Source organism: Brachyistius frenatus, unplaced genomic scaffold, assembly GCF_029030835.1.
Source record: "Brachyistius frenatus isolate BFR_SWC_R1_liver_20210118 unplaced genomic scaffold, ASM2903083v1 Contig_23, whole genome shotgun sequence".
In the NCBI taxonomy this organism is placed as follows: domain Eukaryota; kingdom Metazoa; phylum Chordata; class Actinopteri; family Embiotocidae; genus Brachyistius; species Brachyistius frenatus.
Window position 1 is genome coordinate 5,253,829 of NW_027210622.1, and position 26,335 is coordinate 5,280,163.

Consider the following 26,335-nt stretch of genomic DNA (forward strand, 5'->3'; position numbering starts at 1 on the left):
TTTTCACACTTTTTTTCCCCTCCCCTCTCTGTTTTCCTCCCTCCATCCCCTTCCTCCCTTTACCGCTTTCTGAAGGTTAGATAACCTTTGCATCCATGAGCCAGGGTTAAAGGTCAAGGGGTCAGAGACCAGGAAGCAACCAGGAGCACCTGACCTTCAGATGCACAGTCTGTGGCCTTTTAGTGCACCCTAAGGTGAAGGCAAGGACGGGGTGCCTCGTTTCACCTGGGAGCTGTGACGCTGCTGAAGTGGGGCAGAGGTCATGAAAGGGCAAAGAAAATTTGTGAGCTCAAATCAAACGGAAGAAAGGATGGATGGATGGATGGATGGATGGATGGATGGATGGATGTTCCAGGTGAAGACAGCTCTGAAGAAAGTGGGACTAAAAAGAAGAACCACATTTGAACATTGAGGAGACCTGTGAGAGACAATTTGAGTCTTGGATGCCCACAACCTGTTCTGAACTGCGGTGAACTCTCATGCAGACCTGCAGTAACTTCGATGGTTATTAACTTTTGTTTTATTTTTCACCTTTAAATTATGTTGCCAGAACAGCGCTGGTCAGCTGTGCGTGGTTCCCATATAGAAGACTTTGCACTAAGTTCTGTTCCATGTATCTCCATGACAAAAAAAACACACCCGATATGGTTTGGTTTTACCCTTCTTTTTTTTTTCTTCTTTTTTTTTTGTAAGAGAATCAGCTGGGGGAAATTGCACAGACTCAGGGGGGGGCAGGCTGTTACTTTCCGTAATTGGTTCTCATTGGTTTTTTTAATTAACTTTTTTTTAAGTGAAGCTAGTTTCTGTTAGATCTGGTAGCCTTGTTCACCCTTAGAGATATCAGTTGAGGCTTTCACTGGAAAGTTTGGACTAGAAATGAGTCACTGAAGCAAAAAGCATCGCCCGCTCGTTGTTTTCCTGTGACACGTCACTCAGAAGAGCGCTGTGTACATTTAGCAGTGAATGAGTGCTGATGACTTTAGCTCCAAGGACTGAGGAAACGAGTTTGTTGTAACAAGACTGACCGAGACTCTTTGAGTATCTGCTGTTACTGCAGGCACTTTTTTTGTTTTGAGAATGTCTCAACCTTCTTTTTTTCCTTTTTTAAAACCAGTGGCCTAAGTTGTTTAGCTTCAGTTTCAATGAAAAAAACTCCTAAATGTCAAACACAAAAACCAAAATTAAAGAAATGGATATGACTGACAGCATACGATGGTTTTTAATGAGCATGCCAACAAACGTGATTCACATTGTGCAGTAACATAAACTCGCACACACATCTGTGAAGTCACATTTGGTCTAAATGGTTGACAATGGACTGTTTTGTCTACTGGTAAGTAAAAATACAAACATGACAGTTTGTGTCTGTCAAGTTCAGTTCCAATTCAATAACATAGAGTTAAATCATGTTCAGATTAATCAGCAAAGTCATTTCACTACTCCTGTTTTCATCAAATGCATCGCAGAGCAGCAGTGTTACTGAGTAGTAAGTATTGTACTTTTTACTAAAAATTCACAAGTCACGCAGCGGTATATAAAGTAATTAAGATTAGCTACATTTTTACCAACATCAAAGTAATTTACACACAAGACAATCAGCAATTATAATCAGTCAATACATTATTCTAAAATTTGCCAATCTGCATTATGACTATTTCACTTTTAGTACATAAGGTATATTTTTATAGTTACGTCTTGACCTAAACATTAAAGCCCAGTGCATGTACACAGTGACACAGAAATGTAATACAATAAAATCAGTTGTGTATATCCCTATAATGTCATTACAAAACCTGGCAATCACATCAAGTCAGAGTTGAGCTGTGAGACTATAAATTTGCAAACTGTTATGATATAGTACAGTGAAGGTTGCCAGGTCAGATCTTATTGTCAACCTGCTGTTCAGCTGGGGTTTTTTCTCACATCATAAAACATAGAAGATTTGCAATAACCCTTGAATGTGATGGAGGGCCTCGATGTTATCAAACCAACAGGTTACGATGTTTAGCCATGGAGGAAAAAAAGAAAGGGCAAACACCATCAGACTTATGCATTTGGGGTCTAAAAACTACAAAGATCAGAGTGGATTCTCCTGCAACATGTGTCTTCTGCACTCATTACTGAATGAACTGGCTGTTTCTGGCCTTATTTGTGTGCAAATAGCTTCGGAAAAAGAGTGAGATACAAAGACAGTAATGCATGGTGACATTTTATTTCCAATAAACACATATATTTTTTAAGAATTTAACTTTTCAGCCTTATTTAAAAGTATAGCCAGGGCAGCTATCCAATCAATCACCACATCCCAAGCAAGATAAATTAATTATGTTGATGATGGTTGTCAGAAACCTTTGAGGGCTTAAAGCTTATTGTCAGCACCTGCCGTTTCACATGCAATTAACAGAAAACATGAACTTATGACTAGTAGTTTTAGCTTACAAAAATAAAAATCACATATTTTTTTTTATTTTAATAAAAGTAATTTTACTTTATCTTAACCTTTTTGAATTGAAAAGAAGTAAATAAAATAATAATGCATTGCATTACAATAGGGCCTTCGCACCGCACGGGGCTGGTCCCCTAACCAGTCAAGAAATACTAATTCCAGATGGATGCAACTGCACTTCATGGGATAGCCAGAAGATGGTGCTCTTTTGTTAGACACTAAAAAACATACCAAATTAACATACTGTATTCTATGCACTGCTGAGGGAGTATTTGGTTTATGGGGATTCAAAGCTATAGTTTAAATAATGTGCACAACAAATTAGATAGAAGCTTAAAAGAAAAGAGCAAAGGTATAATGATAACATTTCAACAATTTAATAACTGTATTTAACATATATCTGAAGCACCAGAAATGTCGCCAATATTTCATGCAGCTTCTCACTGGAACAGTTGGTCCCACATGTTGTTTGCCTTGTAAATGAGGGCGACTCAGAAACCGGCTGCCACTCTTGTAGACACTGTGCGACATACCAGCGACACTGTGTGTGCATGTGTGTGCATATACATTGTCTGACATGAGGGTGCTCACTTTGACAGTTTGCAGTCAGAAACTAACCTGAAAGAGCTCCACTGTTCCAGCTGCTTTCACCTGTTAGCTATACCGGAAGGACAGAACTAGTAATATAAAGTGCAGCTGCCATTTAGAGAGCATACACAGTAACATGTTTTTACATTAAACAATTTAAGGCGTTAATGGTGAAAATATTTTAAGTGTATTAATTAACCACACGACAAACTCAGACTTTTTATAAAAGTTAAGTTTATAAAGAAATGTTACAGTAAATTAGAACAACACAAAGTCAGTAAACGCCAAATAGGCAGCAGTGTAGTGTTTTGTTTTTTTTTCTTCAAGTGTATCAGATTGTCCTCGTTCAGTATTGTCTGAAGCCTGACAACACTTTATTACCCCACCTGGACAAAAGAACTTGAATTGACATTGTTGCTCTGACACATCAACACTTAGAAAAAAATGTTTTGTGCTTTGATTGAGAAACACTTGAGTCCCATCCTCTCTATGCAAATGTCAAGCAGCACTGAGTCAAAGACAAAATACTGATTTGGATGTACAGTGAACCCTCGCTATAACGCGGTTCACCTTTCACGGTCTCGCTGCTTCACGGATTTGCATCGTGCATTGAAATCACATTACGACTATATGTAACGTAGATATATTTAATGTCCAGTTCTATCTATTTCAATTGTAAAATAAAGGTTACTACTTCACGGATTTCACCTATCACGGTTTCTATTTGGAACGTAACCCCCGCGAAAAATGAGGGTTCACTGTATATTAAAAAAGCCTGAGAATGACAAAAACCTGAAATCTGCTTTAAATACAAAGTAAAACTAAAAGCACAATGGAGAAACTTTACATTAACAAAAATGAGATGAGGTTTGAAAACATGTTTCACTTTGGCAAAATGTCAATATGACTTGAATGTTTAACACAGGCACTGAATAGCGTGTATTACCAAAGCATTACCCAAAGTATCACGTACCGAAGACGGTTTCTTAGTGCAAGTATGCAAATTGGAGGCATGCCATTTCTTACTGTGTTTGCATGAGTGCTTGTTGCTTGTTGAATGTTTGTTTTAGCACTGTGGTCCCTTTTCAGTCAAATATTTCATATCATAAATTACAATTTAACTTCATAATAAAAGCAAGCACAGAAAACATTATTTAAAAAAAAATGTGTAGTATGCAACGTGACAACAACAAAGAAATGTTTCTGTTATGGCATATTGTTGAGTTTTCTTGATTCAATATCATCCCAAATCTGTCAGCTCCTAAGATGTTTGAATTATTATTTTCATTTTTGTATATTTAAAATAAGTACCAATTATTCAAATGAGAGAACAAAAAAAACCTTGCCTTCCTCTCCAAAGAAATATAAAACATTTCCAGGACAAAAAAAAGTCCAGCATCATCTTCTTGCATGTTCCATTTGAAAGTCTTTTTAAACTAACATCACTAGATAACCAGGTAAGAATATCATGATATCAGATATCAGCTGTCTCAAGTCTTGAGAGTCATTCATTGTGATTGGGAGGTCAGTTGTTTCAGTTTGTGATTCACCTTTCATCGTGTTTTCTCCTCACGTCCAATTACTTTGCGGATCCAGGTGCTGAAAGCGGAGACTTTGGTGTAGACGCCAGGGGACTGTTGTGTCCTGCAGGCATGACCCCAGGATGTGACCCCATAAGCCACCCAACCCCCACCTGGACGCTCACACACCAGTGGACCTCCACTGTCACCACGGCAACTGTCCACACGCCTTTCGGACTGGATGCTGCCGGCGCAGAGCATGCGACTCGTGAAGGCACCATGGAAGTGCTGCTGGCAGTGGCGACGGGGAAGTAAGGACAGAGGAGCCTGCTGGAGGGTCTTGGAGTAGGAGCGGCCTGAAAAAGGAGGGAGGTCAGAATAAAAAGTTTGGAAGAGCTTGTGTGGGCATCTGTGATTTCATGTGAAGTGGCTGCAGCCTAAATATTTTTTTTTTCTGCTACTATTTATAACATCTGCATTTGGAACGATCTCATGGCTTTGGCACCATGTTTTGTAAACACATTCATGGTTCCCAGAAAAAAATATTCTAATCACAAATGGTAATACTCTGACTTCTATATCACCACCAGCAGACTGACATTTGGGTTTCAGAGTGAAATCCCCGGATAATTATTGGATCGATTGTCATGACATTCAGTACGGATATTCATGGTCCCTTGAGGATGAATTGTAGATGAAACCTTTTTGTGTCATTAGATCAACAATTTATCCAGACACTGGTTTGTGACATAAAACATGCGTAACCATCTGGGTTTAGAGCTAAATAGCAAATGTAAGCATACTGACACTATAAATGAAAAAATATCAAAAGGACAGCATTGCTGTCCTTTGGACATTTGTAGATGTCTACATTGTTTCACATGAGTATGACTTGTGCTAGATAAATTGCTTAGTAAAATGCTATAGAAAGCTAAGTAAATACATTTTACTATCCTTGCCAGTATGCAGCAGGATTCACTTGACTGAGTTCCATTCGTCACATTCTTATAAAGGGCATTAAAGGTCTTCAATATACAGATGAATCAATTTCAAGATTTCTGGCCAAGCATAAAAGCAGTTCTCTTTGATTCCACAGAGATTTCCGATCTGTGTCTTTCTTTCTTTTTTTAAAAAAAATCCGGTTTCCTTGCAAGCAGACATCTGCTAGAAACTTAAACAACCGGCAGCGACACAGATTTGATCCATCCTTGTTTTATTCTGTTGCATCGTTGGAACCCACCACCAAGCGAGAGGGAACCACCGCTGAAACCGGAGCCCAGGCCTCTGCCGTGGTGGTTGGTTTTCCCCCCTGACTCTCTCCAGGACCGCACAGTGTCATTAACTATTCACAGCAGCTTAGGGTGGCATGTATGTGTAAAATCTGCTTACGTGCGTGATAACAGAGCGGCAGATAGCCAAACACAAGCAGCTGTATAAAGCCAGACATGTAGCCTTAAGTGAGGCACATGTTTTTGCATAAGCGTGCAATCTGACCTTTTGTAGCCCTTTGTGACTAAGTTGCTATGATCAGTGACATAAGTGTGTAATTCAAAGATCAATAACAGATGTGTGTCTGTGAAGATGGTTAAGAGGATGGACACAAAAGATCAAGTCAAACAAGTGCAAGTTACAAGTAAACGGTTCTACTTTATCTGGCTTTGCAGTTGATCTTCAAAATAATTTTCTCGTATTTTACTTTTGGATCGAGATGGATAGTTGTGCTGTCTTTGAAAAGCGTATAATTGACCTTCGTGCTTATTTTTTTCCTTCATTACCTCACTGTTCCACGCTACTGCCTTGCTTATTGATTGGTGAGTAGTTTTTGTTTACACTGGAAGACATCTGATTATTTCCAACTGTCCCAGCAATTATTCAAGTTGGTGTTTTTATGGACTCGTGCATTTATGGAACAGTTTTTCCAATTAACAATTTTCATGAAACGCATACATAATGAGAGAATGAGTACAAAGTCAAATAATTCTGAATCTATTAAGTCATAATTTTTAGGTCCTTGATTTAAAAATGTACATATTTTCATAAACTTTGACCTTGAGATGCTAAACATTTATCACTCAAATAGAACTACATTTCAAACCAAATCATTTTTATTTTTTTTTGTTAATTTCATTTTCAAGAAATTATGTTAAGCACTCCACTGAACACACACACAGGCCCGCACGCACACACGCTCACCTGTGTCACCCCATCCGGTAATGTGACAGTTGCTGGCTTGTTTGAGCACTCTCTCCTTCCTCATGGGCAGACAGGCGGGGAGGACATGACGGCTGAATGACACACACTCTCCCGGCATCTGGCCCACTGCCCCCGGTGACAGACGAACCAAGGCAAGGTCGTAATCGTTGCTATGGGAATGGTAGCTCGGGTGGAGGACGATTTGATCAACGCCGTACTCCTCTTCGTATTCCTCGGGGACGAGGGAGTGGTAGTCGCCCACTCTGACTTTATACTGCTTGGTGCTGTTTCCATACCTATGGGAAGGATTAGACAGAAGCCGTCAGAAACAGAGGGTGTGTTGTATCAGCAATCCCACTGCTGCTACCCAAACCTTAAGCTATAATAGTACAGGCTCTGACAGGGGTTACTACCTTAGCAATAGTTTGACTAGAGGTGGCAAAAGTACAAGCACATTACACTGAGCACACAGCTGTGAAAACCTCTGCACTGGTTTCCTGTAGGTTTTAGAACAGATTTCAAAGTTTTAATATAAATGTGTAAGACTTAATAGTGTTATTCTCTCAGCAATATCTAGGATACATCAAACCTGACTCTTACGAGCAACGGTGGAGCCTGAGCTCTTCATGCATCGGTCTCATGATTGTTTACCTAATTACCAAGGGTGAGTCATGTTTGGTAAACTTTGAAACTTGGACAGAGAATAAGTGAAGCCAGGAATGATAGCAATAAATATGTCGCTGTGTCTCACTCATAGCTGCAGTGTTTTTTCTACGCTTTCCATTTCCTTAATCAGAGATGTTTGCCCTTTTTGAAGTGTAGTGGAGGAGACAGAGAGAAGAGGAGTCGGGTGAGCTGGGGACAAAGACGGAGGGAAGAGAACGAAGATGAGAGGAGGTAGAACGAAGACGAGAGGAGGTACAGAAGGAGGCCTTTCGAATGAGCCAAGTCTCTGTGTCCGATTACATATGGTGGAGAGTTTCCGGAAAGCTGACCTGACCTATGAATGAATGCCACTGAGTTTCTGGCAGAGCAAAGACACTGCTTACTGGCCTTTTAGGTACATAATCATCCAAACACACACACACACACAGGCGCGCATGTTTTGATTTCCAAGAACTCCCTCTGACTACGCAACACTAATAGTGGTAACGGAGTGGTAATATGACTGCTGGGCTCGATCCTGTGCTGAAGGAAAAATCCCAGGTTTTAAATGGACCTTTCACAGATTGCTGTTGTTGCTAAAAGTAGTTAAGTATTTGCTTGTATTAATGTTGACAAGCCGCCAGCTGTACAGAAACTAGATTTAAATAGGTTTAATATGTTGACACCATGTGACCGCTGACCTGAGGTTAATTTTTATGAACCTACTAATGGTAGTGTAAGGAATCCAGTAATGTGATCATGCTATTAATGTTGGATGGTTTTACCTAAATCATTAAATCATTGGTGCTTGCGGGCAAAATCAAACAAGTAGAGCTACCAACTTCTTTTTATCTATTCATGGATTTTCTCTGTAGTGTGTGACTGCATAGGTGTGTTTGTTAGTTTGTCGCTGTGTGTATCTGTGTGCTTGTGTTTGTATCACCCTATTTTGGTTACCGTACATGAAAGGTGACACTGTAAAGCCGGAAGTCCCTGTCTCAGCCAGCGTGCTCTGGCTTGCATGCAGCAAATTACTTTTCTAAGCTGTCACAGCTGAGGCTAACAGGTCGCAGCATTGAAGACTCATGTGTGATCAGGCAGGCGAGAAAAGTACTTTGTAGTGGTGACAATTCTTGTCTAATTACAATGTTTATGATGACCTAAGATTAGGTAAAAAAAAAACATCTGCTATAATTTGTCATTTAATATGTTTGGTATTTATGTTTTCCCCTAGTGTTTGAGCATCAAAAAAAACATTGTTAGACTATTATATTAAAGAGAGTGTGTGTCAATCATGGGTCCTGAGTCAAACTGCAGCAGTCAGGATGGCTCATGACACATAGTTGGCATTTACTATTAAAACAATGCTATTGTTTCCACAGTGATTCTTATTGAATAATATAATTTTATTTAATAATAACCAGGTTATTTATTAATAACCAGGTTATTTATTAATAACCAGGTGGATAAAAGTGTGTGTTAAAGAAAGACAAGTGAGAAAGAATTGCGGTGTCTCTGCTGGTGGAGCACCTAAATGCTCCGTCTTGCACCTGGGAAGGGTGAGCCTGTGACTGAAGGTTCTCCCCATCTGGCACAGCTCATCATAAAAAATAACCTACTATTAAGTCAGAGTGAAATTCTTCATTTCAATCTGTGTTTACACCAGTGATCAGCCAATTACCCATGAATCACTTCCAGAAATCGTGATTGCTGTATCCCAAGTGGTCTTAATTAGCAGCACAGAACTCCTGAGTGTCGTTTTAATAACGTATGGCAGCTTCACGTTGCAGAGTAGAGATTTGTGTTTAAAGAGTATACCATTGATGGTGGAAGCGTCCTGGGAATGGCTCCTGAAATGGCACTGGAAAAGATTTAGTGAATGACTTCCTTTCTTTAATGTGGAAACATTAGGATTTATAGTAGTGGAGCCTCTGAGGACTGTAAGCATGTAAGGTTTTCTTACCAAGCCCAAGCATTCAAACTGAAATCTGGTAATAATACAAAATGATATTATCTGTAAAATAGTGTACTGACAAATGTACATTAACTATATAAACATTAAATGCAGATTTAATGGTTGGTGTACTCACAACTATCAACTGTATGCATTAAGTGATAGATTTTAAGTTGATGGCACTATGTAGAAGCTCCAGACCAGATGAAGCTGAGATGAAGTAATTATCTTGGTAACCTACACCACAACCACAGCCAAACCACCTGATTAATCTTCCCATTGTTGAGGTTCCCAGGCCTCTGTCCAACTTGAATGTAATGTACATGCACACAAATTGTGTAGCCGAGTTTAAGTTGAGTTCAAACTTTAAACAAAAGCATCAATTTAATGCTAAATATCTTTAAATCTGAGGAAACAGCCAGAGAGAAATGTCTGCATAAGCACACACTTACGTTTACATGAATATACAATGTAAATGCAATGAAAAAAAAATAGTTGTGTTTGTCTATGAGTGGATGTGTGTTTTCTACCTTTTGAAGCAGTGTGCTGAGGTAAGGACCCAGCATGTGTCAATGAGAGTTGCTCCACACACCAACCTCCCGTCTCCCCGAGATCCTCGCAGACGAATTGCAGCCTGCCATGGCCAGCCACCCCTATAAACACCCACACCGACAACACACACACACACACACACACACACACACACACACACACACACACACACACACACACACACACACACACACACACACACACACACACACACACACACACACACACACACACACACACACACACACACAATTCTAAAAGTGCACAGATATAAGCAAATACAATCCATATTTCTCCATTTTAACAAGAGCAAAGTGGGTCCTATTTAGAGAATACTAAAAAAATGACACTGAATTACATTTTACCATGTCAAAAAGTCAGCACACTTGATTCATAGAAACAGAAACAGTTAGCAAACATACCAACTTCCAAATAGGTTTTTTTGGGGGGAGGATAGGAAACATTAATGTGTTGTAAACATGCAGCATGTCCTCTAAACATTCACACACATAAAATATACAGTAAGAAATACATGAATGAGATTCACATCTATAAATCTACACATGGAGTTGCCTTCTTTTTCTGTCTCTCTCTATCAAACACACGCAAACAGAGACAGGAAGTCCCAATAACATGTTTTTTTAGTCTAATTCAAAAGACTTTTCTGTGTTGGCGAAGAACACTTCTTTCTTTTAATATAGTGTGAAACAATCCAGATGACACACTCACATTTAAACCTCACATTCCTACGTGTATTTCACACATACTTACCTGCATGCTTTTACTTATCCACATATAGTGTATCTTCATGTTTGTCTGTTCACACAATGGGAGATTTCTTTGCCTGCAGCCTCAGTTCAGCTGCTTTCCATCTCAGGCTTGTTGACTTGAAAATGTGGCCATCATTCTTTATTCTATATATCCCTGGCAGACTTTCTCTATGCTGCTATTAATCCCCCGTCTCGCCCAGCTTACCTCAGAGAGTTTTCTCCTCCTATGATTCGACGCTGGCGAGTGTGTATGAGCCGCAGACCGCAAATTGAGTTGACAGGATCTGACAGAGACAAAAGAGGAACCGTTGGTTGTGTGTATGTGAGAGTGTGTGGGAGGGTGATGATTGCTAAACCATACACTTTAGCTCAGATGTTAAACATTTAGACTGGTCAAAAACATAATAAAGTTTGATATTCATCTTTTAATACCACATATGAAGAAGAAATAAATACAAAAATAAATAAATGAGAGATCATTTTTAAAGTCTGTGTGTGGGAGTGATGTTCAAACACTGAGGAGGAAAAACACCCTCCTGCACACTTGGTCTTTCAACAGTATGTGCATGTGAGAAATGGTAGCAGCAGCACATGTGCAGGTAATAGATAGCCTTGTTTGAGTCTGATGTGTGACAGACAGGGTGAAGCAATAACACAGCTCTCTCCATCCTAACATCTGGATATACACACTCACACAAGTCCCACACTTCCTTACTTTTCTTCACTCATTTGTTTCTCATTAGTTTTTTAGTGCATACAACAAAATGGAAGTGTTTGCTAAACATGTTATAGCTTCTATAATGCTCCATATAAATCATAGAGGCTCTATTCATTTTAAGAGCAACATCAAGACAAAAACAGTCCTCACTAATTGACTGACCTTTGACGTCTTTGTAGCTTGGCTGCGATTCACCATAGTCACAGATGACCCCAGCGTCCTCACTGTGGCGACAGTTGTGAGTGCCGGGCACCTGTTTGATACAGTCGGCTAGCGAACGCTCCTCGCCGCTGCACTTCACGTTGTCCACGTGGATGGGCCCCGTCCCTTCCCCAAAGTACGCCATCACGCGGGCCTTTGCAACGCCACTGTAGAGGGTAGACACACATTTTATTGCCGTTGCTTTTTCAATTACACAAAGCAAACAACAAAAAAAACTGTGGGAACTGTCAAAACGATTAAACATAGGAAGGCTGGAAATCAAATGCAGAGATATGTAAGTAAAGTCTATTTTTTTTTTTTTTTACTTTTCAAAACAGAAGTACTTAACGTTAAAATAATTCTCTAAAAAAGCAAAACATTAGTTAAGAAAACCAAGGGGAATATATTGTATGCATAAAGCTCTTTGAAAAGATTCAGTTGAATTGGCTGATCTAACTGTGAAAGATAAAGACAAAACTTCCACAGTTTTGAGGTAAAGACAGCAAATGCTCGGTCTCCTTTCATTTTAAAGTCCTGGCACCATCCGGTAGATGCAGTTCAGCCGGTTTGATAGACATTAAATTACATCATGGATACAGACATTTAAAAATGTACTTTTGGGCCTCTGCTACAGCCAGAAAGGCAATAAAAATGTATATTGAATTCTGAACTCATCTGGCAGCCAGTGGAGGGAGGCCAACAGTGAAGCAATGTGTTTCCTCCACTTTGTTTTTTCTAGAAGACGAGCTGCAGCTTGTTGAACCCTTTGCTGACGAGCCACAGCTTCTGTGAGTATTTGAAATGTATCAATATCTGTTGTCTAACAGTTGAATGACATTTTCAATACGTAGTATGTGTAGGTTCGATTTAATTCTATATTTCATGCTTCATTGGGCTCTATAACTTCTTTGGTGAGGTGAATAGAGCTGTTTTGCACTTTTAAAATTGTGTAATTCTATATATCTTAGTCATAAATGAAGACTTGAATGATTCGGTGCTACATCTCTCTCTGTGTATGTGAGTGTATAAGCCCAGGCGGTGATGACATTCAGATGTTATGGTTTGACATTCTCAGGCTGTGATGCAAACCAGGTCATACAATTTCTACAATCTGATAACAACAGTATTTGTATCATTATCTGACCTGTGACTTTAATTAGCCAACAGTTAACACACACAAGTCTATAGGGTGTGCTTGCGTACGTGTAGGCTGCAACTGTGATTTTAATTAAGATTGATAGTTCACTGAAAGACAAGGTCTTATGTTGCATCCCTGGAGTTAGGTGGGTGACACGTCTTGCATCCCCCGTCATCCATCGGGAATCTTACGTCTCTTTCCTGAGACATCTAGTGTGGTATCCGTGTTTCAATTGCTCCCCGAGCAGTACTTAGCATGCAGAGGGTGAACCTCCGAGTCGCTTGGAGCAATGCCGAGAGACTGACATCAGTCTGCTTGGTGTGTTTCTGTAGCAACACAGTTAAAAATCTGCTTTGGATACTAACTGCTCGAGTTAGAAAAGGGAGCCACGTATTTGCACATAATTTTTCATGTGCTGCCCGTTGACCATTAATATTCTTTGAATTCATTTTTGATACCCATTTTCCAAAAGATATCTTTGTCAGTGCATCAGTTCAAAATATTGTGAGGGAAAAAATGTAAATAGTCGGTTGAGGAGCTGCAGACACAAGTGCTTTTTGGACAAACTTCCAACAACTTTAAACTAAGAAAACTCTTTTACTGTGTCATTTCTGTAACACAGAGACACAACTATGCAAACATTAGAGGCTCTGACAACAGACAGCTCTTGGTGCAGCAAGCAACAAATTACTGGCGGCGGACAGAAAACGTTCTAGTCAGGTGCATTAATGTTGTCGTATATGGAATGAGAACTTTAATTAATGTTCCAGTAGTTCCCTGAAGTTGTAGTAGAAAGCAGTAGTAAGATTCAAAATTATGTAGTTTGGCTTCATTCAGCATTTATTTATATCCCAGTGATGTTTTTTTTTGCCATGCTAGCCATTTCATATTTCTGTGTGTGTGAGTGTGTTTGTGTGTGAGTAATAGTTCAGTCTCATGTTGGGCCATCTTCAGAATGACTCTGGCTCAAACTGTTGACTTTGAATCTAATCTGTATGAAAGTGTGTGTGTCTGTTGATGTTATATTGTCACCACCAGAGCAGCCTCTCACCCGTAGGGACCTGCTATGTATGTAATGACCTCTCACCACACCCAGTGAGACACAGTGATGATCCAAACATGTTTTTTACATGTCTCTAACACGCTTCCTGTGACTCTCTCATACTTATGCACTCCAGATGTGGTTTTCATCTACACACAGATGTGTCACAGAAGATTGGGTGGCTATGGGATGACAATCCTTCGCTGAGGAGATGAGAGAGAAAATGAAGACAGTTTGTTTTGGGAGAGTTTTCCCTTGCCATCCCTTTGTCATTGTTCTGAAAAAAATAGAAAGTGTCTCAGAAGGAAGAGATGATGGGACACAAGTTGTCTGCTGTGCCTCAACATACAGTATCTGTCACGGCACAATTGGCCTGCCTTTGAATCTGGTTATTATCTTGGCTATACGAAATGGTACAGATAAAATTGTTAATAAAAGCAGTTGGCAGCACATCAGGACCATAACAAGTGTTTAAAACTGTGAGTAAACCATTTTAAAAGATGAATTCATTAAATGTAATAACTTCAAATGTTTCAAAAGCACAATATGTTTTTTCCATTGTAGATTAGCCTGAAAACGGGAGAACCGTGTGATGAAGTGTGAAGTGGAAACAGATCGATTGAGAGATGGAGAGATGAAAGACAGACTGAGAAACTGGGCGTGAGCATAAGACAGATGCTAAGTCTAAGAAGTGGTGATGGATTTTGCAAACAGAGTAGGCAGCCTGTTTTCACTTAAGTGAGCATAATGTACAGAGTGATCTCATTGTCATGGCACAACTGACAACTGAGCTGAGACAGTAGGAGTTAAAGAAAGAAGTGTCAGATAGGAGAAACAAAAGTGTCCTGATGGACATGCAACTACACATTTACTGTATACATTTCATGCATCTCGGTCAGCTTGGATAGATGTCCTGTTGAAAGGATCAGGTGCAACACAGCCCAGAGAAATTTTGTCGCAGCCTGTAATCTGATATTTTTTTCAGAAGATATAAATGCACTAGGGCTGAAATGATTATTCGATTCATCATTAAGTAGATCAAGAGAGCATTGCACACTATTAATAATTTCAGTCATTCTTAAAGCCCAAACACCCCAAAAACATTGGTGCCACTTTCTCAAGGGCAATATTTTCACCCTGTGTGGTAAACTGAATAACTTTGGATTGTTGCCGTTTTCGACTGACTGCCATTTTTCACTATTTTCTGACATTTTGGCTAACCAAAAGAGACATAATCATCACATTAATCAGTGCCGAAAATAATCAGTAGTTGCAAAATGTCCTGAAATGCAGTTACAGCTAATCTTTACTCATTCCATTCATATCTAGCTCTTCATCATCAGTAGGTGTGTGTGGAACAGTTTTGTCTGCACGTATGACAAGCACAACATCTTGTGTGTGCGTCATGGCTTCTGTAATTGGTTGTTTTCAACCTGTTACCTAGTAAGCTTACAAAGAGTTAGTCACACACACATGTATTTCCATACATATGTACATACCTGTAGCCCAGCTGCCTGCACACCACCTCAGCATCATGATCAGTCCATCCATCATCACAGACTGTCCCCCACTGACTGGACAGATAGAGCTCAACACGGCCTTCCCTGGGGCTCTCTCCTCCCACGAGCCTCACTGGCACACCTGAAGAACACACACACACACACACACACACACACACACACACACACACACACACACACACACACACACACACACACACACACACACACACACACACACACACACACACACACACACACACACACACACACACACACACATATACATACATACATACATACACACTTTAGACTGGCAATACACAGACTTCCTTGCTGGCAAAGTCTAGACATGCTCAAAGAACGACACACACATTCCCTAACAAACCGGATCCTGTGGGCTAACATAGTAAATGGAGGCATGTGCATGCATGCGCTCTACAAACAAAGTAGCTGGAACACCTGTCTGTTTTCTTGCCAAGACCACCGCACCTCCTTTGTGTGGGTGTGCGTGCGTGCGTGCGTGTGTGTGTGTGAGTCCAGAAGGTGAAACTCTTTAGCTCCAGTCACTCTGTAAAAAGAGTTTTTTTTTTTCATTTGGCTCTCTGCTGTTCACACACACTCTCTCTTGTTCTGTCTCTCTCTCAAACTCTGTTCACTCATACTGTTAATCAAATCAGTGAGCTTTACGTTGAAACAATCTATCATTTGCCTGCACACAGATGCCCAGACATACACACACTGATCTCATTTAAGTGAATGCTAATGTCTTTTCCATGTGTTGACAGTTTCAGGATCAGTTTACACTCTCGCCAAGTGTCAGGTCAATCAAAATTTTTGTTTGCCATTGAATCTACTTAAGGTCCTAAAGACAGAAAGAGGTCATGAAAATGTTTCCTAATTTTAAACACATCATTTTAAAACTATCATATACCCTGCATGTTCTTTCCACAATCATGTAATAGCCAGGAATTCTATAAAAACGTCAGCATTACATTTATTTTTGGTGGCTGTATTAGTTTGAATAACAGGTCCTACTCCATTTTGTGAATTTTTGTGACATAAGAGTTGTAGGAGACAACATTAAGATAGGGAGGGAGTTAATTGGGGGAATGTTTAGTTGTGGTTGGCTGTTGAGGAAATGCTCAGATCCTCTTGCTTAGAAACACAAACAGTTTTTCTCTTGTAACACACACACACACGCAGCAACTAAGTGCCTAAAACTTAAACTTAGCCTGGCCTGAATTTCATTCTCACCTTAAACTTAAAAGTCTTAACCCTCAAAAAGCAGTTTGAAGGCATGAGAAAGTGACGACCAGCCAAAATGTCCTCACTTTGTCAAAATGTCCTGTCTACATGTTTAAAACAAAAACGGTTCCTCTCAAAGATAGTTGTACAAGTACACACACGCACACACACAGTTGTGTCTCCATCCCTTCAGAGGACATTACAATAATTTACATTAATTTCCCAAATCATTACCTTTACCTACAACTGTAGGTGTTCTTAACTTTAATGGTTTACGTTATGACGTCTTGCTTTTTGCCCCTGAAGTGAAAAAATGTATGACTGCGTAAACAGCTTTATGTGCCCACAGCAATACAAGTACACACACACACACACACACACACACACACACACACACACACACACACACACACACACACACACACACACACACACACACACACACACACACACACACACACACACACACACACACACACACACACACACACACACACTGACAGACATTTCATTACTGCTCTGATGCAGCCATAATGTGATGATCTCTCACAATAGAGAGTGAAAGTGGAGGGGAGACAGTTCAAAGCGCTGCTTAGTTTATCTCCGTCTTTTCCTTTTCCAAAAACAACACAGAAGGATCTGCCTGTGGCGCACTGAGGGGGGAGGAGGGATTTGCACACACACATAAACACTCACAAACAAACACACACACACACACACACACACACACACACACACACACACACACACACACACACACACACACACACACACACACACACACACACATGCTATGTGGTAATGACATGATTCTTTTGAGGGGTGTTGTGATTGTCCCTCGGCTCGTGCCAAACAACATAAGTCTACTAAGCCCACCAGATGAAACAGCCATTTCAGTCTTTATGTCCTCCCTGCTCAGTCATATGCTACCCACTTATCACCGCTTTGGATATAAAAACCACATGGTATCACTTCTGTGACATTGACCAGACTTACCAGGGTCATATGTGTGATATACAACATCAAGACAGATGGCAGAGAATTGAACATTAATGCTGTGAGATCTGAGCCACTACTCTGCTTCATCCATCTCTGTCCGTATATGTCTTTATTGGTGTCTGTAGGCATTGACTTGATTAATGGTGTAACCATTCAGCCCTTCCTCAATGTTTCACCAAGTTCCAACACTGCTGAGCCTGTATGTCTCTCCTTATGAAGAGGGTAAGAAGTGCAGTTTTACAGTAACACTGATCCTGTATTGTGTGGCAATACTGTTTGTACCTATTGGTATCTGGTGGTTTGCAGTCAGGACTTACTTAAGGCAAAGGTTTGCAGTGGATTTGTGATGACTTTACAAGCAGTCCGGTTAATAGGAATGAGCAGGCCAACTGACAGCTGTGGGTATTAGAGTTAGCATGGTTTATATCATCCTGTCTATCTCATGGAGAATGTTGGCTTTCCTTTTCTATGTAATATAAGATCTAATTGACTGCAGGTTGAGATTGTCAGATATCTGAGACACTTACAGATTAAGTTCCACTACTCTTACCTGGTTTAATAAACTGAGGGGAAATTACATAGATTCTTTCATCATTTTGTTTCCTGATGGAAAATCCTAATAGTTTTTGTCTCCTACTCAGCCTCAAAGGAACCACCAGATGATCTCAGTGTGAATATGGAGTCAGAAGGTCAGTAGTAGTTTGGGGTTAAACTCATGTGAGCTATAAAACTGATTTAAATCCACATTAATGTCAACTCCACATTCCACTGTACCCAGTTTAAAGATGTTAAAATATGCCTATTCAGTTGGCGAAACTGAAATATCAAAGAAACTGTGCAGTGGTATCCTTAAATAATTAAAAGCATTAAAGTGAGGATTACTGTACATTGTCTCAAACAGGAATATCCTGTTGAGCATTTCACTAATCCAGTTGAACATTGCAATAATCCAGATTAAAAGGATTAAATCTTGTCATTTGATATTAGTGCAGGGAATAGGATTAAATTACTGATTTGTGTTGATGTTACCATTAAAAAATAACCCTCAAAGTGAGGTGTATTATTGATTATATTGGATGACACTCAACCAAAATGAGGGGGATTCACAGACATAAAAACTGTCAATTTTCAGCATGCAGATTGAGGTTTCTAGAATCCAAACAGAACCATATCTCAATGTATCTACCTATGAATGAAAACCATTTTTAAGCATGTGTTTATTAAAAAGGGGAAGAAAAAAAAAAGGTTGACTAAATGCTGGGAACCTCATAATTCAAATGAGATGATTTATATTCAGAGCAGGCAACATAAAATATAGATATGGCTGAGACCAATTGAAGACAATACAGATGCCCACTCAATGTTCAAGATGCTGAAAGGCAAATCATTAAAAATATCAAAAGCCTTAATACTGTATGAATCAAAATGCAAAAGAAAGAACACAGGCCAAAGGGAGCCGGATATTAACCACACAGTCACACAAATCCAATAACAGTGACATCTACATCTTTATACAGTATAATATCTCATCACATAGAAAACCATGCACAAAACCTTCCTTGGCCATTCTGTTTTCCACACTGCTTTCTCTAACCTTGTAAGTAGATCTTACAGTAAGATAAGATATTGTCTTACTAGTTGGAAGACTCTCTCCACTGCGCTCAGGGTTGCATGCGATGTTAACATCTTCATGGTGTGTGCAGTCATGGCGGAGCCACTCCCTCCTGTTGCACAGCAACAGGCTCGGTTCTTTCCCTGTGCAGCTCACATCATCCAGAAGAATAGGACCTGACCCCACCCCGAAGCGTGGGACTGGGCTGATGTCAAGTCCTTCAGAAAGGAGAGTCTCACCTAACCTGCAAGGCAGACATGTAGACACACATCCACATTTTCTACTCCATAAAAGAGTAATAAAAGTGCACGTGAATGTGCATGTGTATGAATACGCATTACCTGTAACCAAGCTGTCGACACACCACTTGTGTGTTGGAGTCTGTCCAGCCATCATCACACACCGTCCCCCACTGACCACGGTAGAAAATTTCTAAACGTCCCTCATGGCTGCCTACACCCCCGACCAACCTGGTAGAACCATCTGTGGAGAAACAGAAAGACAGAGAGAGAGTCAGCAATGTCCTTTTTTTATAAGGAAACATTTGAAAGCATATATTTTTTTCATTCTTTCATTCAAATACGGATCATTTTAGGGCCTTGCACATTTTAAATCATTATAATTTATCACAATACAGCAACAAACATGAAAGCAAAACACAGCTGCAAATTGAAGACACTGCAGTAAATTCTGATGGCAGTAATGACAAAAAAAAAGCTCAGGAGAATCCTGTTTAGTTTACATAGCCAGGGCTCAGTCCTTAAGATTTCTGTCCTCATGCATTGGTCGCTTGGCAACACATCCAATTCTTACTCCTCTCAAACAATGTTTTCTCAGGCTGAGCATTGGTCAAGCTCTGTATATTCAGGTCTGGTCATCATAAAGTCTTCTAAAAGCTAATATGGGAAAGGGAAGGTTTTCACCCTGCACCCTCCTCATGACGGCCTTCTATTTGATTTAGTCTCTTCAAACCAATCTGCCAAACCTTTCCCAAATATTCTGACTTGTGAGAGCAGGAAAAGCAAATATGTAAACAGTGACCATTTCAATTCCAGGATTCCAGAGAGCTAGAGTGCACAACAGGAGACTTCATCACACATCGAAAAATGTAAATGCAATGCAACCATTGTTCATTTTATCAGTTACCTGTGTTAGATGAGTCAAAATGTCTGTGATAAGAAAGATATTTTGTCTTGAACAACAGTTGTCAGGGTAATGGGTTCATGCTAACCTTTCTATGCACGATGGTAAGGTGTATATATCTTGATGTGCAACATACATATGTGCATTCCGCTTGCATGTCTAAGATAGTACTATGGATTACATTGTACTTGTGACACCTGCCAGCCTACCTGTAAGAGGGCTGCAGGACACTCCTGCATCCTCAGAGTGCAGACAGTTGTGTTCTCCCCAAGCGCTTTTAGGACACTGCTCCAGAGTGAGCTCATTTCCTGTGCAACGTACCTCGTCTAACCACACACGGCCTGAACCCTTGCCAAAATGTGCCTGGTTCCATGCCCTCGCAACACCACTACAAAGGAAGGAGAAGAATATAATATTTGCTCTGTATTAATAATGGAGGCAATGGAAAACAGATGTACTGACTGGCCATGACATACAAAGTACAGGGTAGAGGATACTGTATTTGTTTAATTGGGAAATTATATTGATTGTATGGAATAAACTTACTGTATTTCAATCTAATTATAGCGAAGCTGCTTGTCACGTACATTCTTGCAAACATAAACATTGCAGCACATTGGCTAAGAGTGTGGTGTTGTTAAATATGCATATCTCTGTGGCACTAGAATTCATGCAGGAACAATGAGCCTGATTCACTATTTGACCCCCAGATGTTCTTTACTGCTCACTCCTCTCTCTGTGTGTCCAAATGGAAAGAATACTTGTCATACTTTCGGAGACAGAGGGAGAGAAAGAAGGCTGGACACCCACAATAACTCATCTCAGCTTCCCTCACTTTCTGTCACACTTTTTCCTCACTTTCTCAGGTTCACAATGTATTTCCTTAATGCTAATTTTCAGTTTGAATTCATTTGAATGTGAATATTAATATCTGTGTGTGTGTGTGTGTGTGTGTGTGTGTGTGTGTGTGTGTGTGTGTGTGTGTGTGTGTGTGTGTGTGTGTGTGTGTGTGTGTGTGTGTGTGTGTGTGTGTGTGTGTGTGTGTGTGTGTGTGTGTGTGTGTGTGTGTGTGTGTGTGTGTGTGTAGGTGGTGGGTGCCCCTTCACCTAAGCCCCAGCTGTCGACAGACCACCTCTGCATCACTGTCGTCCCATTGGTCATCACATATGGAACCCCACTGTCCTGCATGGAACACTTCTACTGTGCCCTGTGACCCAGATCGACCTCCCACCAGCCTTATCGGGAGAGTAACGACTGCTGAAGGGAACACAAGCATAAATACACACAATTACACACAGTCTGCTTTAATAATCTTTGCAGGCCCACACACGGTGAAAGGACTTGTTTCATTTTAAAGTATACTGGATATTTAGGGCAATTCTAAAGATAAGTAGGTGTTGTAGAACTGTAGGGGATTTTCAGATTTACCAGATGTCATGTTAATTACGCAAACTTCTATCCATCTATCTCTGAACCCATAATTCCCCATAAGGCGGGTCCACCTTGCTGTTGGCTGCAGGTAACAGCTGCAGCCAGTGAACACTCCTCTCCATTCCAGGTAGTCTTGGTACATTGGAGCAGGTCTGCCTCCTCTCCCTGGCAACGGACCGCGATCCAATGGACTTTTGCAATCCCCGGACGAAACAAGGGAACTGCACGAGCCTGGCCTGAGATCCTGATAGGGGATCAATAAGAGAACAAGTTAATATTCTAATCCATCCATCCATCCATCCATCATCTTCTGATTATCCAGCAAGCTGACCCAGACTTCCCTCTCCCCCGCAACATTTTCCTGCTCATACTGGGGGATCCCGAGGCGTTCCCAGGCCAGCCGGGAGATATAATCCCTCCAGCGTGTCCTGGGTCTTCCCCGGGGTCTCCTGCCAGTTGGGCGTGCCCGGAAAACCTCCAGTAATCAGAAACCCTTTTTTAAACCCCAAAATTGACATGAAACTCAATCTCACCTAAGAACAGCTGCTAAGAAAGTTATTAAATTCTGAATTACAGTGGCTTGGTAATAATTTTTCAGAGCAAAAAGTAAAACATCTGTTTTAACCAGGTAACAGCCACCTTGAGCTATCTGTATGTCCATAGTCTGCATTTTCATGCGCAATGCAGTCAGCAGTTTTACACCCAACATCTTTCAATAACCGTCCATGTGAAAGTCATCAACCATGATTCCAGCTGACATATGGCTGACATTTGCCCTTTTTTCTTTCTGCTGTGGACCTTCATTGACTGCTGTGTGAATATGCACAGGCTGACATGAATGCACGCAGGCGTGCGTTCATGTCAGCCTGTGTGCCAGCGCTGGTTTTAGCGACAACAAGTGTAATATATGCACAGACTGTCTCTGTTCTCCAGGGAAAGCATGACGCTTTGTCAACTGACTACACCCCATCTTATGAGCACTTTTGATTTGTCTAATCAGCCTGCAGGCTCCCTCGAGAGCTTTTCTAGCATTACAGCATCTCATAGTCAAGACCACAGGACAGAGTTGCACACCTGTGTGTGAAACACAAATGGACAGACAGTGAGATGGAGAGCACAAGTAACAACGTAAATAGCTGAGCACTAAAGGTATTAAAATAGCTTTGGGGACTGGAGGGTTGGTATGCAAGGGTCACCCAAGAAAAGTACAAAGACTATAAAGAGAAAAGAAGAGCGTGCCTGCATGTGTGAAGTGTTGTGAACTTCTATGACATTCCCACCAATTTTCCATTGCACTGTACCATCTGTCAGACCTCTGTAAGCAGCTTGGGGTTGTGAATTTATATGGCAGATGGTGATTGTACTTGCACCTGTGTCTGAGTATGTATGTGAGAGGGAGAGGCAAAAGGAGAGCAGTAAACAGTGCACATCTGAGCGCATGTATATGCATGTGTGCTGTCTCACCCTTTGCCCAGCTGTCTGCAAACCACTGCAGCATCTTCATCCCCCCACTCATCGCTGCACACGGACCCCCACACTCCTCCCAGGTACACCTCCACCCTGCCGTCGAGCTTGGAGCGGCCTCCTTGCAGACGCACTGCGCCTGGGGTTGGAAAACAGTGGATGTATAACAATACAGGATGAGCAAAATATAATACGAGACAAAAGATGTATTGGAAAATATCCAAACAAATATAAAAACCGAGTAAAATAAAAGAAGCAGATTTGGTTGCAGGAGATAAAAAAAAGACAGATTGCGTTTGAACCTGTGAAGACGCATTTACCACTGTTTTAAAACCAATAAATCTGTCTAGATTGAAATGAATGTTTCACTTCAGTTCATGACATCCATAAACATGTTTTATGTGTGTTTTGCCACATCACAACTGTTGTACAAAAAAAGGGCGAAACAAAATAGTACATAAAGTATGATAAACATGTGCTTGACTATTTGACTTTTTTTTTAATTGTTGCAGCATTTCACATTCATCTGTTCCCATACCAATTTTGCTCCACAGAATAAAAGAGCTTTCCCCCTGTAAGGCCCCACACTTCAGTGAAAACCACTCCAGCCTACTGTTGATTTAATACTTTGATCCAAATCTTGATAGGATTTAGTCCTGAGTGTTTCTATTTCATAAACCTTGTTCAGCATGTAAGTTTTTACAGGATAGACATACAGCATTTACAGTGTGTCTGGTGCATGTTGTTTATTGCTGGAGTAACCTGATTACTACATTAGTGCATGTCCATGCTGACAAACACATACCATAAATCTGTGCAGGTGGATGTCTGCCTCATACTGCTATCAGCATATATGAAACCCTCCCAGTCAGTAGCTTTTCCCAAAAGCTATAACGACAGAACACACAGTCTCTACACATCACCTACTCGAACATAATTATTCCAATATCTTTAATAAATGAATTCATTTATATGAATGAATTGTATTAATTACCTTATCCACACTGTGCTGACACACACCACTACTAAAAATACCAGAGTGCCCGTCCGGTGCCAGATGGAAATCACACACTCTATTCCTTTCACCACTCTCTCTCACATCTCATTTCCACTTTCATTAATCCAAAGATGAAAGGCTTACTTTGTCTCAGGTTTTCATTTTACTTCCTCATTTTATGACACATGACTACAATTTATCCCAACCTCCAGACTGTGTTCAAATAATTTGAGCAAATCCCACTCATTATTGCTCAAATCATTTTAAACTTGCCACCACACAGTCACACCTGGGAAACTGAAGGTGTGTCCCTTTTAATTGCTTCAGGATGGACACTGAGTTGAACACATCTGGAGATGCAGTAGCTTATATTATTGTTGCACAGCACTGCACAAACCTCTTTAGATTCCTCTGCTCCTCATCTGCCCAAATAGAAAATAATATTGTATGTAGCCTGCAGAGATTTATAGCCTGCATTGACTTTAAATTATTCAGTTCATTTGGGGATTTCAAGTGCTGTTTCTGTTTGTATTATTTTTTTCCCCCCATATTCTACAGATTTGAGATTTAGGATGCTGTAAAGTACAGAGTATCTGCTGGTCAATAGGCCTGCATGTTTACCCATCTCTCTGTTTACCTTGTTTACAGTCGCAGTACCCCCAGTCTACTCTGCCTCTGTGGTTCCTGAAAAAGCACCAGGGTCGGATCCTGCCGTCCGGGTTGCGGCAGTGATTGTGCTCTCCTATTCCTTTGCCCGGGTAGCGCTCCTTGAAGCCGGCCACTTCGGTCCAGTTCATGCACCGGGCGCTGGACTCGGTGACGTCTATCGCTCCCCGGTAGAATCCGTCCTTCCCGCGGCTCCGGACGCACTCGGTGAACGGCAGGATGAATGAAGGGACGCTGCTGGAATAACAGGAGCCGCAGATCGCAGCCAAAAGTGCGGCTGTTAAAGCAAGAAATAAATTCATGTTGGGTTTATGACTGTGAGCAGTTGATAGCAGCAGAAATGTCAGTAGCGTCTATCGGCTGACGGTTTCCAGTCAGCCTCATTGCCCGGCCGTGGGACGGCAGTGAGACGAGTCACGACGCGGATCGATGAAACTCCTGTTTTGCGTGGGCTGATGGGCAGGAAGCCATCCAACGAAATCTCACTACCATTGATCCGAGTAGCCTAATTTCCCGCTTTATTGCGATTTTATACCATTTAACATTTCCATTATGTGGTGATTTTATAGCATTCAGTGGGAGGGGAGGGGGGGGGGGGGGGGGGTCTGTATACAGCCTACATTTACAATTTTGACAGAGCCTACTACTTCACTGGGGTTAGATCTCTTTTATGTCACTTTATCGCCTTCTACCTTACAGCTCAGCCATAACTATTTATATGACATTGTGCAGAGCCTATAGGCCTATGCTTATCAATATTGACCATATACAGATTTTAATAATGGCCCCACAGTCCCTAACTTAAAATATGAACGCTATATAGCATTGTCAAACGAGGTATTCTGCAGGATAATTACGTTTACTTTTTTGTAGGATAACAGCAAACCTCAACTACTTTAAAGACCCAACATTTTGAATTCAGGGCATTTATTTGCATTGTCAGACTGCACTAGGCTGCTTCTTGGATCTTTCATCTCACCAAATCTCCAGTGTTCACGTCCAAGTTTTAAAACATTTCCTGTTGTTGAGATAATAAGCTACGACCATGGGCAAAACTCTGGGCCCTTATAGCGCAGAACCCTTTGATGCGTTGAGTTTTATGCTCTTCTTCATTTTTAAGTAGTCGCCTTCCACATCCTGAACTATTTCTCTAAACTTAACTGTTTAGTCTGTAAAATGTAGAACCACATTATCGAACTTAGATCACTCTGCAGTTTGACATAGAACAGGAGTGAATAAATTATTAAATATGAATAGATTAACTCTATCCATCTCCCTATGTGTGTGTGTGTGTGTGTGTGTGTGTGTGTGTGTGTGTGTGTCAGACTGACATAGTTCTCCAGAGAGCATATGTGTGTGTGCGCGCGTGCTTTAGTGTTTTCTGATTGGAAGAGGAATGTACTTACGTCAAACAAAAGCGTCGTATCTGGCTGGTGACATCATCAGCCAGCGTCCATTCAACCACAAACACGTGAACTTAATTGTTTGACCGGCGTACGTCGGAACTCG

General features: G+C 40.8%; 2 protein-coding genes across 4 annotated transcripts in view; one reads left to right on the top strand and one right to left on the bottom strand.

Annotated features, from left to right (window-relative positions):
- Positions 1–1,199, top strand: part of ndst3 (N-deacetylase/N-sulfotransferase (heparan glucosaminyl) 3) — a 42,247-nt gene extending 41,048 nt beyond the window's left edge. The window contains 1 exon segment of the mRNA XM_069697546.1: positions 76–1,199. Coding sequence (XP_069553647.1) covers positions 76–84 — 9 coding nt within the window. The 3' untranslated portion in view covers positions 85–1,199.
- Positions 1,200–3,799: 2,600 nt separating this feature from the next.
- prss12 (serine protease 12) lies at positions 3,800–25,307 on the bottom strand. Of its 3 annotated transcripts, none has more exons than XM_069697559.1 (13): positions 24,798–25,307; positions 23,164–23,302; positions 21,771–21,943; positions 21,375–21,522; positions 20,478–20,656; positions 19,467–19,608; positions 19,149–19,369; positions 15,267–15,408; positions 11,549–11,754; positions 10,874–10,952; positions 9,877–9,999; positions 6,742–7,043; positions 3,800–4,910 (listed from the first exon to the last, which is right to left on the bottom strand). In XM_069697559.1, the coding sequence occupies exons 1-13, from the start codon at positions 25,126–25,128 to the stop codon at positions 4,588–4,590; spliced, it is 2,508 nt and encodes an 835-aa protein (XP_069553660.1). In that variant the 5' UTR covers positions 25,129–25,307; the 3' UTR covers positions 3,800–4,587. The 3 variants fall into 3 exon arrangements, with proteins under 3 accessions (XP_069553660.1, XP_069553659.1, XP_069553661.1); XM_069697558.1 differs by having other exon boundaries at positions 21,375–21,525; positions 24,798–25,306; XM_069697560.1 differs by having other exon boundaries at positions 6,748–7,043; positions 21,375–21,525; positions 24,798–25,305.
- Between the last annotated feature and the right edge of the window lie 1,028 nt (positions 25,308–26,335).